Source organism: Acomys minous (assembly GCF_964271855.1).
Source record: "Acomys minous genome assembly, chromosome: 2".
Taxonomy (NCBI): Eukaryota; Metazoa; Chordata; class Mammalia; order Rodentia; family Muridae; genus Acomys; species Acomys minous.
Window position 1 is genome coordinate 116973367 of NC_140484.1, and position 14413 is coordinate 116987779.

Sequence of the window (14413 nt, forward strand, 5' to 3'; positions counted from 1 at the left end):
TTTAAAAGACACAAATCCCCACAAAGATGGAGGGCTTTCTTCTTAGGGTACATCTATAGTGCTGGGCCACTAGCAGGAAATGAAGAGGGGCCTCTTTGCCAAACTTGCGCATCTTCACGCGCATCTGGATTCTGCTGGTTTGACGATGGGCCTGGGGGCTGCTGCGTTGGAATTGTGCTGCTTTGACAAATCCCTGAGATGAGCAACTGAAAGGGAGGGGGGAACGTTTACTTTGGTCCATAGTTTCAGTCCTTGATCAGCTGGCTCCATCATCGCTCTTGGGTCTGTGGTGGAAGCTTTGTGGTGGGCGTGGTGCGAGCAAAATGGAGATAGCTGTTCATTTTGGGCAGCCAGGAAGGAAAGAGAGAGAGAGAGAGAGAGAGAGAGAGAGAGAGAGAGAGAGAGAGACAGACAGACAGACAGACAGACAGACAGACAGACAGAGACAGAGACAGAGACAGAGAGACAGAGACAGACAGAGAGACAGAGATAGAGACAGAGACAGAGACAGAGACAGACAGAGACAGAGACAGAGAGACAGAGGGAGACAGAGAGACATCCTGAGACTGTCTTTTATTAAGTTCCCAGAGAACCACCCTTGTGTAATAGGGATAATGGGGCCTTGGAGTCCGGCCTCTCCAAGGTCACTGTGGCAGCAGGGTTTACACTCTGCTGCATCTGACTTTAAAATGTATGCGCTTTCTGCTGCAACATGGCAAAGGGCTGAGGGGAGCTGGAGACATGTTCTAGCCCTCAGTCTCTTCCAGTGAAACAAAGTTCTGATGTGTGGGAGGGGGATCTGAGGCCAGGCTTGTGGGATGGGCCTCACCCACATGCTCCCTTCCAGCCCAGATTTAGCACCAAAGGGCACTACCGACCCGGCACTGCCATTCCACAGCCAGCACTATTTTATTTATAGTGTTGCCGAAGCTGAAAGGGAAGCAGGTAACCTAGTGGAAATGTGTCTAGAGGTGAAAGGAATGGAAAAAGAAACTAGATTTAGGACAAAAATATTACCTGTCAGTCATAGCCACTGCATCCTGAAAGGGAAGAGAAGATATTAAACTGGTTTAGGAAATAATTTTTGCTAACAATGTAATAATGTAAACATTTTAAATTGGAGATTAGGAAAAGGGGGAAAATCACCCTAACACAACTATAACTACAACACTTGGCCATTTCCCCGCTCACACCTCCCACACAGGGTCCCTTGGATCACTGACTGCAAAGACTGCAAGGGATCATTGCATAGCAACACGAGTGTTTGCTTAACGGTTCCTCTGCTGTAGGACATGCAGCTGTCTGGATCTGCGCCCCAGCGGCACGAGGGAGGGAGCACTGGCTCAAGTGGTTAATCACTGGGTGCCTCTCATGGCACCTGCCAGATGGCTCTTCGCCTCTGTTCATGGCTCTCCTACAGTGATCGTAGTGGGAAGGAGGTATGATTGGGCTTTGAGGAGTAACTGTGGGCTCGGACAATGATGGGGGGGGGGGTCCCACTCAACATCTAGAAAGATAGTAAAGAACCCTCCCCAACCCTTTGTGAAGCCAACTACATCTGCCCCGTGGTCTCATGGGACCTTGAAAGGTCTCTAACTGAGGTTGAAATTCCTATAACTCTGCTATATGGGGTATGTGCCAGATTTGATATGGTTTGCATATAATTAAGAAATAGATTTGTGGGTACATATGTATGAAGTTATAAAGCAAGATTTATAACTGCCACCATTGGCACAGGGCAATTTAAATTACGTTATTAACTTGGACCAGTTTTCTCCTAGAGATCCAACAGTGGCTATCAGAGGCAGCTAGGGGACTCTCAGGATGCTGTCTTTGCTCAACACCTCGATCAAGGGACAGTCAATGATCAAAGGACAGAGGAACAAAGCTTGGAACTCCCTGGGGAATGGAGGGAGGAAAGGCCTGGTGTGTCCCTGCCTGCTTAACCATTAAAGAAGTGACACGGGGAGGCGGAGAGAGAGCCCGCCACCATGGACGTCGGATCGATGCTGACTACCACAGCCAACTCAGATCTGCAGGAGGAGAGAGGGTTGCCTAGCCTACCCTGGGCTAGACCTGGCCTTTCATCTCATGGTTCTGTTCCTTTCTTTCCTGTTTCGTCACAGACCTTTAAGAACTCAACCTTTTCTTCATGACACATCTCCTCTATGGTTTCCATCAGCTCTCTGCAGGCATCGAGGTTTTCTCCACAGCTGACCAGCTGTCCGTATAAGGCTTGCAGCTTCTCTTTCTTCTTCTCCCCTAGAGCTTGAATTTTTTCTTCGTACTTTTGAGCGAGGGTTTCCAAGATCTCATTGTAATGTGACTCAAAGTTCTGTTCTTGTCTTCCAAAATTCTCCTGAAAGACAGTTGACCTCAACCATCATTTTAGTGGATGTGATATGTTGGCTAGAGTTACCGGGGACATGAAATTCTGTCTACCCAGAGCCGTTTTCATCCACTCACTTTATCCTATCTCTCAGCGGCATGCTGGAGTACATGCTGGGGGAATGAGGGGGGGAGGGTTTAAAAACAAAGGAGACTTCTTAGATCCCCAGGAATTAATTAATTATGCATATGAACATGTGTGTGTACATACATGTTTATGCACTTGGAAGCCAGAGGACAGCCTCAGGTGCCATCCACAGGATCTCTTGCTAGCACGGAGCATGACAATTAAGTTAGGCTGGTGGGCCAGCAAGGCCCAGAGACACCCCATCTCTGCCTCACAGCATTGGGATGACAAGCATGTGTCTGCACATACACCTTTTGTTTGTTTATTTGCTTGTTTGTTTCTGTCTGTCTGTCTTTTTTGTTTGTTTATTTGTTTTTTTTTTTCCCAAGCAGAGTTTCTCTGTATAGCCCTGGCTGTTCTGGACTTGCTCTGTAGACCAGGCTGGCCTTGAACTCACAGAGATCCACCTGCTTCTGCCTCCTCGAGTGCTGGGATTACAGGCACCACTGCCCCTGGCTCACACGCAGCCTTTCTAAGCGGGTTATTGGGGCCCAACACAGAGTCCTTGAACTTTGCCGACCGAGCTGTGTGTTCAGCTCCCCACCCCCACCCCAAATATTCTTGCCAGAAAATCCTGCTATCTTTCCAGACAGCATGTTGCAATCCTTTCCCTGGTTTAACTACCTCCCATCACCGTGGCAACCACCCTGGGAGCTCATCAATGGTTAATCAGCTTGTATCTGGAAGCTTTGACTTCAAGGCAGAAATGTTTGCACTGAGAGTTGTCCATCTGCAGTTCCCTCCTGCGCTCTCACACCTCGTGGTATCTCCTCACTAACTGATACATGGCTTAGAAAAACACCAGGAGTATGTCAGCCGGGTTCATGGCAATGAGGAGAGATCTGAAAGCTGAGAGGGAAGGAGGGGTTGTGGCAAACGGCACTGCCTGATGAGTGAGGAAATGCAGGGAGAAGGGTAGAGACACCGAGTCTGGTAGGTGTGGGGTTTATGTATTTGTCTATTGTCTTCTTGGCATGGCATCTTATTGGGTGACCCTATATGACCTGCTACCCACTTTGCAGGCCAGGCTGGCCTGGAATCCACACCAATCCTCTTGCCTTAGCTTTCCAGTGCTGGGTTTACAGGCATGTACCACCTGGCTGGTTCCGATAGGAGCACAGAGGCTGGGCAACACTGACTAAAGCAGATGGGTCTCGGGTCTCCATTTCTCACACTGGAAGCCCGTGAAGGCTCAGAGGGTTTTGACTGTTGCCAGCTTCATCCAATGACAAGAACGTTTCTGAAGAGGCTTCTAGGGATCACTCAAGAGAGCTGTTACTAAACATACGGCTCACTCAGAACGGTGAGAGGAGAAGCAATAGATGAGTCCCCAGTGAGCACAGCAGGGATGGCCCCAGTGTCCTCACTGAGGATGAGGATACTTAGACCTGACAGTAAGATGACAGAAGAAAGCATAAGGAACTTTTAAAAAGTTGTAAGTTTTGCTTGTGTGCATGTCGGTGCACCACATGTGCAGTGTGCACAGAGGCCAGAAGGGGGCGCTGGATGCCCAGAGCTAGAATTACAGGCCTTTGTGAGCCACCTGGGAATCAAACCCAGGTCCTCTGGAAGAGCCCCAGTCCTTTCGACCTTTGAGCCGTCTCTCCAGTCTGAGCATACGGAGTTTTGTCATGGCTGCCTCACTCTTATCCTTTCGCTTTCCACCTGGTGTTCTGAAGTAGAAGGGATAGTGGGGGCCGCTCTCGCTCCCTTTAAGGCTGAGGGTGAAGGATACAAGTCATACAGTGTTCAACTAAAGCTGGCCAGGACAGAGGATTTGCTCTTACTCTGTGGAGCTCTAGGGGACAGTATGGCCATTGGGCAACTACGGACAGCTTTCAGTTCAGTAATCTTGGTCCATGGATTTAGAACCCACATTCTTTCCAGGACAGGGAGAGGGGCCATTAAAGGATGAGAAGTCTCTTTTGAGGCAGTGAAGGCAGAGAGAATAGCGTAGCGACTTTGGAGTCCACTTGTCTGGCACTCTTCACCCCCCCACCCCCCACCCCCTGCCCCGCCCCCGACAACAATGCACCTAGCAACCTGTTAGCATCGTATGACCCCTATGTGCATAGAGCTGCATGTGTACAAGCTTCAGACAATGGAAACGGTTACTCTTCTTAGCAAACCCTCACTAGCGTCCCATTTTCATTCAGGTGCATCCTGGAATACAATCCGGGACTATGGGCAATAGGCTGATCTGGCTTAGACTAGCTTTGGTTGTCCTCAAAGTGACCTTTTAGAGAGAAGAGATGATGTGTAATGTACCATCTTATGCTTACACATAATTGGGCATACAAATGGCTAAAACCAAATGCATCCTGGGAGGGGATGTAGGGGATGAGTAAGGGTTCATATAATCAAAGCCTGTCAGTCAACATTGTGAATTTTCCAAATTATAACCCCAATGACCAAACTCTTCATTTAAAAGCCCATAAAGGGAACCCCCAAACATTAAAGGGAACCCCCAGGCAACAATCAGGGCCCTTCAGTACTCATGTTTCCTGTTGTCAACATTCTGGGTTTTTTGTTTGTTTGTTTGTTTGTTTTTGAGACAAAGTCTCTCTACATAGCCCTGGCTGTCCTGGAACTCACTATGTAGACCCAGCTGACCTAGAACTCACAGAGAGCCACCTGCCTCTGCCTCTGTTGGGATTAAAGGGGTCCGCCAGCACACCCAGCTCTGCTGTCAATCTTAACAGTGTATATCTGACTTGCTCTATCATTCTGCCTTGGGTAAAGTGTCCTTGCTACTTGAAAATTTGTGTGGCCTTATTTCACTTTTGAATAAGACACCAAGAAGCTGGGCCCAGGACCCAGAATGCAGCCACCAGTCTCGGGATTCTAAGTTCTTAGCAGTCTCGACAGAAAGCCTACAAAAGGGCCAAGTTAAGGGGACAGCACAGATGCTTATTGGGTTAAGTCGGCCACCGCTGGAAGCCTGTCTGTGCTGGAGGACTGATAACCAACCAGAGTGCAGGTGTCTCTGCATGGACAACTAAAACCTGCTTGGCAAATCAATGTTGGTGAGCGTGTGGACAAGGAATCCACACACACTGCTGCTGGGGACGTAAACTAGTCCAGACACACACTGTGGAAATCAGTGCGGAGGTTCCTCAAAAACAAAGTACATCTCCCATTTGGTCCAAGTCAGCCTGCCACAGACATCTGAACCTCTGTGATCACTGCAGCTCTTCATAATTAGTTAAGTTATGGAACCAACCTAGGTTTCCATCAGCAGGGGATGGGCAAAGACAATGGACACATACGCAGTGGGATTGTTGGCAGGAAAAGGAACGCTACTGGAGATAATACAATTAAATGAATTAAGCTAGTCTCAGAAGACAACTATCATACGCTCTCTCTCTCTCTCATTTGTGGTTCCCAGACCTTAACCTAGATTAATAAAATCGTGTATGTACATATGGCGAGAAAGTGTCTAGAGAGTACTAAGGGGAGAGGACCAGGAGAGAGAACAGAGGGGAGTGGAGTTGGGGGAATATGGGCAACACATGTTACATGCGTGTGTGAAACGTCCCGATGTAGCATAGTACCATGTACAATGAATATACAAAATAAACATTTTTAAGGGGGCAGGAACTTTGGCTGCTCACACCTGATCGAATACAAAGACATGATAGGTACCCCAAAGACCTAAAATTAAAAAACTCCACATACAAGGCAACAACTATGGTTGTACAGCAAGACATCAGGATGGACCTAAGGGACTCTCAGGGTGCAACCAAAAGCAAGAAAGGGAAAAGGGGAAAAAAACCCAACTAACTAACCAACAACCAACCAACCAACCAAACAAACAAACAAACAAAAAGCCTACGAAGGACAGGGGCTTGGGGAAGTGGCTCAGTTGGTCTAGCGCTTGACACACAAGCACGAGGGCCTGATCCCCAGCACCTAGATAAAAAGCCAGGTGCAGCAGAGAGTAGATGTAATCCCAACATCAAGGGCAGCTGAGGCAGGGGGATTGTCCAGGCCTTGCTGGCCAGCCAGGCTAGCCAAATTAGAGAGCTCCAATTTCAGTGACAGATTGAGTCTCAAAAACTGACTACAGAGTATCAGAGGAAGTTACCCAGACCTCTGCCTCTCACATACATGTGCGTGTACACTTGCAAACACAGGTGCACACAAACACACATGTACCTCCCCCTCCCCCCCCAACTCTTCACCGTCTGGATGGTGCCACCACGGAGTCATCACTGTTAGAATAAAAAGCAAACAAACAAACAACTAAATCCCAGGCAATTGACACTTGGATTGTAAAGTTTCCGCCTTATTTATCCATGCAATAAACATTTCTAAATCTGGGTAGTATTCGCACACACCTTTAATCCCAGCACTTGAGAGGCAGGGGTAGGCTGATCTCTGAGTTTGAGGCCAGCTGGGTCTACAGAGCGAGTTTCACAATAGCCGTGGATACACAGAGAAACCCTGTTTTGAAAAACCAAAATAAACAAACGACAGCAACAAAAAGGTATCATACATTTGCTTTGAAACATCCCATGTCTGGTAGGCTTGGAGATACACACCAGCCTCCCCACCCAGTGGACACAGAGGACGTAGTAGGGGACGCAGGCAAGTGACCATCAGCTCTTTGGCTGCCCAGGGGTGGTGAAAGGTCTATAGATAGCTAAGGGGGGCAGGCAGATGACATTTCACATCCTTTTTTTTTTTGGACAGGGTTTCTCTGTGTAGCCCTGGCTGTTCTAGACTTGCTTTTGTAGACAGGATGGCTTCGAACTCACAGCAATTCGCCTGCCTCTGCCTCCCTAGTGTTAGGATTACAGGCATGAGCCACCACACCTGGCGACCCCTCACATTCTAAGAAATGGCTTCTTTATCTCATTAGGATCAGCTGCTTGATGTGGCCACCGATGGAAGCCGAGTGTGTGGTGAAATTACCAAACACGTTCTCACCTCCACGGTAATGAACACTTCCTCTAGGTGGCTAGCGAAATTTTCCATCTCAATAATCTGCTGTTCCAATTTGCACATATTTTTCTGAATTTCATCCTGAGGAACAGAACAGAACAAATGAGGTATTAATGTTATTGTCTTTTTTTTTTTAAAAAAAGATGTATTTATTTATTATTAGTTGGCAGCTGGGAGGGGAGAAAGGCTTTTATTTTATTATTTTTTAGAAGATGTATTTATTTATTATTAATACAGAAGGGGCACCATATCTCATTACAGATGGTTGTGAGCCATCATGTGGTTGCTGGGAATTGAACTCAGGACCTTTGGAAGAGCAGTGAGTGTCCTTAACCTCTGAGCCATTTCTCCAGCCCTGTTATTGTCTTTCTTAAGTGTGTGTGTGTGTGTGTGTGTGTGTGTGTGTGTGTGTGTGTGTATTGATGTATGTCTGCATACCATGTGTGTTCCTGGTGACCACAGAGGCCAATAGAGAGGCCATCAGATCCCCTGGGACTGCTGTTACAGATGGTAGTGAGCCACCACATGGATGCTGGGAATCGAACCCATGTCCTCTGCAAAGGGAGCCAGTGTTCTTAACTGCCAAGTCATCTTTCTAAGCCCTATTCCATCTTTACAGAGGCATTTAGGATTTATTCCCTGCCCACCTCTCTGAGACACACATACACTCTCCAGACAAAGATGGAAGGACACCTGTTACCTTGGCACTTTCTAGTGCTTTGTTGATTGGGGCTAATTCATGTTCCTTGTGTGTATCAAAATCCTTCTCAACAGTTCTGATTGGAGTTTTACAAGTGACACAGAAGACGTCAGCAGGCTCTTCTTCATCTTCCTCCTCTGGGATGACATAGCATTCATACTCCTCGCTGGCACGGCCGTGCGTGTACCTGTAGGCTTCCCGAAGGTCTTGGCACTGGTCAGGAAGGCCTTGTCCTCCATAGCCCAGGCCCTCGGCCTCAGCTGCCTCACCACTAAGCGCCCAGTGTCTCTGCTCCCCGGGTGGCTCTCTCCTCATCCCATGAGAAGGATACCCCAGAGGCCCCAGTCTGTGTTCATCATCCAAGTCCTCCCCTAACTCATGGTCATCTTCAAGCCCGTATAGATGGACAAACTCGTCCCCATCCATCTGAGGATTCATACTACTCCCCGCCCCTCTCGGCTCATTGGTCAGTTCAGATTGGGTCACTTCTCTCCTGACTCTGTTGTTTTCTTCCGGGAAGAACTGCAGTCTATCCTCAGAGTCATACAGGTCCATGTGGTAGAAGTGGAAATCTTTGGGGGCTGTTGACTGGCTCCTCCCTGGCCCCTCCCCTGCTTCCGCCTCCATCGGCACAGAACGGATGCTCCTCAGTCAGTCAGTGGATATCCTGGGTCCTAGGACACGGAAGAGATGAACGTCAGTTCCCAAGAAGGGAATCGCAGCAGCTGAGATCACACGGGTTCGTGTCTCCAAGGAGTTACGGTTACAACCCACATCGTGGCAAAGAAATTCACAGAGCTGTCCTGGCTGGAACTGACTCACAGCTGCTCAATAAAACCACACAAAGACCCAGGTGACCCAAGGCTGGCTGGTGAGCAAGGGGAGCTGCGGCGCCGCCCGGAACCAGAGACACACCGTGACCTCTTCTCCATTCTCAGCCCTCACAAACCATGCAAGATGATAAATATTGATTATTTTAGGTTATCAAGCTGTGGAATAATTTGTTACAAAATAATAGTATGCATGACGTCAGCCTAAAGATAACCTTCCTTCCCTCGTGCTACCATCTCCCCCGCTTTTGTTGAGAGTCAGGCTACTTTAAGGCAGCACTGATAACCCTGATCTCCACATGGCTCATGTACACGGGACTTTCCGTAGAGGATGCGGGCATGACGTCATGGATGGTTATCAGCTCTTAGACACTCAGGTTAATATTCAGGTTTTCTCAGAGCTGCTTTGTCTGGGAATGAGCCAGCATCCAAGGTTCTCTTTTCTCAGTAGCCCGTCTCTTATCATAAAAGCAAAAATATACTTCCTGTTCACTCTGACTATTACACTGCACAGTAAGATTTCATTGCTTGGGAATTTAATGAAACCTCCAGGGCACTAGATGAAAGGCCGACTTGAAACGCGGGTATCAATGCTGAGAGTGAGTGACATTAATGAATGGGTAAGAAAAAAATTTTTTCCAAGGTAAGTGCTTTCTAGGTCTTTGCTTCCAACAAAATTGCAAGAGGATCTAATCAAGCTGTCAGCTGATATATTATTTAAAGTAAATGTTCATGATAGGTCGGTATATAATTTTGGCATACGTTTCAGAAAGAGCTGAAAGAATGGAATGTCACTGTTATAAATTGCTTCCCTTCACATCTACTTATGTAGGCGAGTGTGGTCACTCTGCATAGACAAAATAAAAGACAAAAATACAAATTCACCCTCATTCCTGTTGCATTCTAGAATGTGTAACTTTCAAACTTGGATAGGAGCTTTTTAAAACAAAAAACAAAACAGAACAACAATAAAAACCGAAGTCCTGCCCACTTCATTAAAAGATGCGTTTTTGGGCTGGAGAGATGGCCCATCCTGCCACATAAACATGGGACCTGGAGGTCAGTCATGTAAAAGCCTGGTACAGCAGCATGCGGCATGCGTCCTAACCCAGCACGGGGAGGTGGGGAATGGACAGAGACAGCCAGATCCCTGCAGCTCTTTGATTGGCTAGCCTCACCCAGTCGATGAGTTGCAGGTTCAGTTGTCTCTGTCTCAAAAGATAAGGGGCGGGCAGTGATCAATAAAGGAAACTGATGTCAACATCTGGCCTTACACACGCATGCACACATGTGTACTTGCCCATATAAACACACACACACAGCCAGGCATAGTGGTGCACACCTTTAATCCCAGCACTTGGGAGGCAGAGGCAGGCAGATCTTTATGAGTTCCAGGCCAGCCTGGTCTGCACAGTGAGTCCAGGACAGCCAGGGCTACATAGAGAAACCCTGTCTCAAAAACAAAACAAAACAAAAAAACAAAACAAAACAAAAAAACCAAAACCAAAACAAAACCAAAGACAACAAACAACAAAAAACCAAACCAAACCAACAAACAAAAAGCAAAGAAACCAAAACAACAACAAAACCAAACACACACACACACACACACACACACACACACACACACACACACACACACTTCCATTTTCTTTTAAATTATTTACCCAAACTTGTAATGTATACATGCTGTCCTGCTTACATTCAACTAAAAATTATGTTGGTGTCTTGATTCAGTAGAAAAAGGAGCTTACTATTTACATGTTTTTTATTATAAGAAAAAACAAACAAACAAACAACAACAACAACAAAAACTAGCTCCCCAGTCCTATGCACTTTTTTACTTTTTTTTTTGTAGAGAACTATTGCAGATGATCAGCAATGGCATTTCTGACTTAGAGTGTGTTTTTATGTAACAGGTCTTTGATGGATCCGCAGCACCTGCAGGATGCTGTACACGTTGCCCACCTGGCAGCCTGCCTCCCAGCTGTGGAAATTCAACTGTGGTCCCTCTCACCATGACCTTACTGCTAATTCCTGCTGTGAACTCTGCTCCAGTGTCGTGGGGGAGGAGGAGGAGAAAGGGGAGAAAGAAAAAACAGACCAGTGATCCGGAAATGAAACAGAAGAGGACAGGCACACAGCGTCCCCAGGGCCACATCTTAGACAGCAGCGGCAGGAAGTCTGAGCTTACCTGACCTGAGACCCTGGGTGCTGCCTCCGTTTCCAGAAGGCAGATCACTCCAGAGGTTCAGAGGTTCTGGCATCCCTGGCTTTTAGGGCAACATGGGATGACCAGGAAGTCTGTATTCTCAGCATGGCCATCTTGGGGAAACCTGGGGTCCTTTGCCAGCCCTGCTGAATGCCACCATGTGTCTGGGCTCTGGCACTGGGCCTTGTTCGTCTCCACATTGACTGTTCCAGGCCTGGAAAATTGAAGGCTCCAGAGAACAGGACAAGCGGGTGCTAGACACAAGGAGTGTGACATGGGTCCTACTTGTGAGGATGCCCCAGACAATCAAATAAGTAATATGACCCCATCTGGGGCTGGGATATGACTTCTTAGTGATGCCACCTTCCCTCTCTCCTGGTACCCCAGGTCTCTTCTCCCTCTCTAAGCCCAGCCTCTGGTCCCATAGACTAAACTAACAGTTTCTACCTGAGGCTCCAATAGCACACCAGAGTGCCATTGTGCCGCTCTGTAGACAGAAACATTCCTTGGAAAGGGGATAGGTGTGGCTAAGGTTCCCAGGCTTCGGGAGGGAGAGAGAGAGGGAGAGGGAGAGAGGGAGAGAGAGAGAAATCTTGGGAGGAAGAAGAAAGGAGACCAGAGGAGGAGAGAGGAAGGAAGTCTCACCATCATTGGTTAGGGGTAAGAGAAGCACATGGCCAGCGTGGATGGAGATTTGGCCCAGATGAAGAACATTAGTAAGTATGTAAGTATTTGGGACTGTGGATGGGAGGTAGCTTGATAGCCATTATTAGAAGCAGATGGCATGGGATTGGAGCAGGGATCCCACACTTGCCCCACTCTGGGAGGTAGTTTAGAGGATTGATAATTGCCCTGCTCCAGGTTAACTAAGGCTATTTTGAAATATAACAAGTGTCTGTGTCTTGATTGATTGCTAGTGGGTTAGAATATACTGCCATAATAATTTAAAAACAACAGTGGGCCCCATGGCTCTTGTAGCTGGGTGTCTCTGCCTGCACAGGCACTCAGAAGCATAGTCAGCCATCTTGAATTCTGGAGGATCCATCACTGGCCACTCTCTTTTTTTTTGATCCCTGGTGCAATCCCCATTCCCTAGTGCTAGGTCCTGCTGCAGGGTGTGACTGGCGTGCCCTGCCCTCTACCTAGGGGTGGGGCTTCCCTCTCCCAGAGACCCTTTACTATATAATTCAGACATTTTGGTTCTCTCTCTCTCTCTCTCTCTCTCTCTCTCTCTCTCTTTCTCTTTCTTTCTCTCTTTCTCTTTCTCTCTCTCCCTCTCTTTCTCTCCCTCCTTCCCTCCCTCTCTCTTTCTCCCTCCCTCTCCTTCCTCTCCCCCCTCTCCTCTTCCCTTCCCTTCCCTTCCCTTCCCTCCACCCCAGCCTTTGCTCTCTCTCCCACCCCTCCCACGCTGCTTCCAATAAACCTGCATTTATATACTACAGCTCCGGTCGCTGTAGTTCAGTCTGATGTTTAATCACCTTACTTTCCACTCTCACAATGATGACGCACACACCTTCTCTAGTGGGTTTCTGTGTCCTTTGGCCTCTCTCAGTGTCTTCTTCCTGTTAGGAGCTTCCCACGTCCTTCTCTGCTCCCCTACCCAGCCAGTGCCTGCCACATCCTTCCTAAGGACCAGCCATTCTACCCATTCACTAAGAGTGTGACATTTGCCTCCTCCAGCCCCGGAACCAGAGGTGAACTCATTGGTATCACCTAGTGTTGTGAACGGCTAGTTAATATGAACACTGGCTCTGGGCACAGAATCTGTAGGGAACATCTCCTACATCCCCCTGCCCTCCCCGAGGCCACTGCCCTCTGGATTCAGATACTCTTGGGTTTACATTTTGACTTTAAGACACCCTACAGTGTGACGTTGTAAAGCTGCCTCTCCAGACCTCGATTTCTGCCTCATAAGGTTGGCATTTAAATTCAGTGATGTAAATCTTATAGAACTGTTCTATATAGTACAAGGCTCAAATTAAGCTATCAGTAAACACCCAGTGCTTTTGTTCCTGTTTGTACTGTTATCATTATCAATATTTGGACCAGCATCTCCTGCCTCGGCCTGTTTAAAGCCTCCTACCTGGACACTTGTGGAGGGTGAGGACCAGGGATGGGGAGTGAAAGGCCACAGCAGCCACGGCAATGTGGAACCAGCTGCTTTGGGAACATCGGACCCATGAGAGCAGGTGATGCTGAAGAAGGCACCAAGGCCCAGCACCCGCACACTCTGGCGACGCTGCCTAATGAGATCACTGCTCCCCACACAAAACCGCCCCAGTGGGCTAGGCAGAGATGCGGTGTCCTAGGGCTGAAGGGCTCCTAATTCAATTTCTAGATTTTAACATGTCAAAACATGAAGGGTTTTTGTGGGGGGTGGGGGTGGGGCAACAAAGGAGCAACTTTGTGATCAATTTAACCAGCGTTTGTCTGGGCTCCTCCGTGTCTAGCTGTGTGCAGACAGCCAGTCACCATCTAGTGAGCGCTGCGAGCCAATCTCAGGCTTTTCCTATGCATGGAGGATAGACAGGCTCTCTAAAAATAAAACTTGCACCTGTGTGTGTGTGTGTGTGTGTGTGTGTGTGTGTGTGTGTGTGTGTGAAAGAGAGAGAAAGGGGGGGGAGAGAGGCAGAGGAGGCAGGGTGGGGGCAGGAGAATTCTGTATTACTCAGTGGCCCTAACAATAAATACTTTCAACTCGAAGTACCGAATTTGAGCCACAGGGAACAGGGAAAATAAGGAGCCAGAAGACAGACCGCCCTTGCCCACATGCTAATAAGAGCACAGCCATCTACGCCCGCATCTGCTCTCTGAGTGTGAATGTCATCTGGTCTCTGTGCGCAGGCAGCAGTGAAGCAGGCCCCAGCACACAGCTCCCCTCAGCTCCTGCACTCCTTAGGTTTCCTTTGGTTTCTTCATGAAATCAGAACAGGGCCAGGGGAGCCGCTGATGGCAAACTGCCATTTTATAAAGTGCGAAATGAAGGTTTAGGGGGGTGAAATAATAAATCACAGTCTACTGCACTTATTAGGAATCTCTTCATCTCTCTGCCATAACAGTGCAGCTTTTAAAAAAGATGCACATGTGCTGGAGCACTGGCTCAGCGGTTATTTGTGCTTACTGCTCTTGCAGAGGACCCAGTTTGATTCCTAGCACACACACTGGGCTGCTCACAACTGCCTGTGATCCCAGCTGCACCAGGTCGGACA

General features: G+C 48.0%; 1 protein-coding gene across 1 annotated transcript in view; it reads right to left on the reverse strand.

Moving 5' to 3' along the window:
* FSD2 (fibronectin type III and SPRY domain containing 2) overlaps positions 1–14413 on the reverse strand; it is a 38218-nt gene that overhangs the window by 22727 nt on the left and 1078 nt on the right. The window contains exons 2-5 of the mRNA XM_084772472.1: positions 8163–8836; positions 7448–7543; positions 2129–2359; positions 1018–1040 (exon numbers count right to left, since the gene is read on the reverse strand). Coding sequence (XP_084628598.1) covers positions 1018–1040; positions 2129–2359; positions 7448–7543; positions 8163–8789 — 977 coding nt within the window. The 5' untranslated portion in view covers positions 8790–8836. The remainder of the gene's footprint in view (positions 1–1017; positions 1041–2128; positions 2360–7447; positions 7544–8162; positions 8837–14413) is intronic.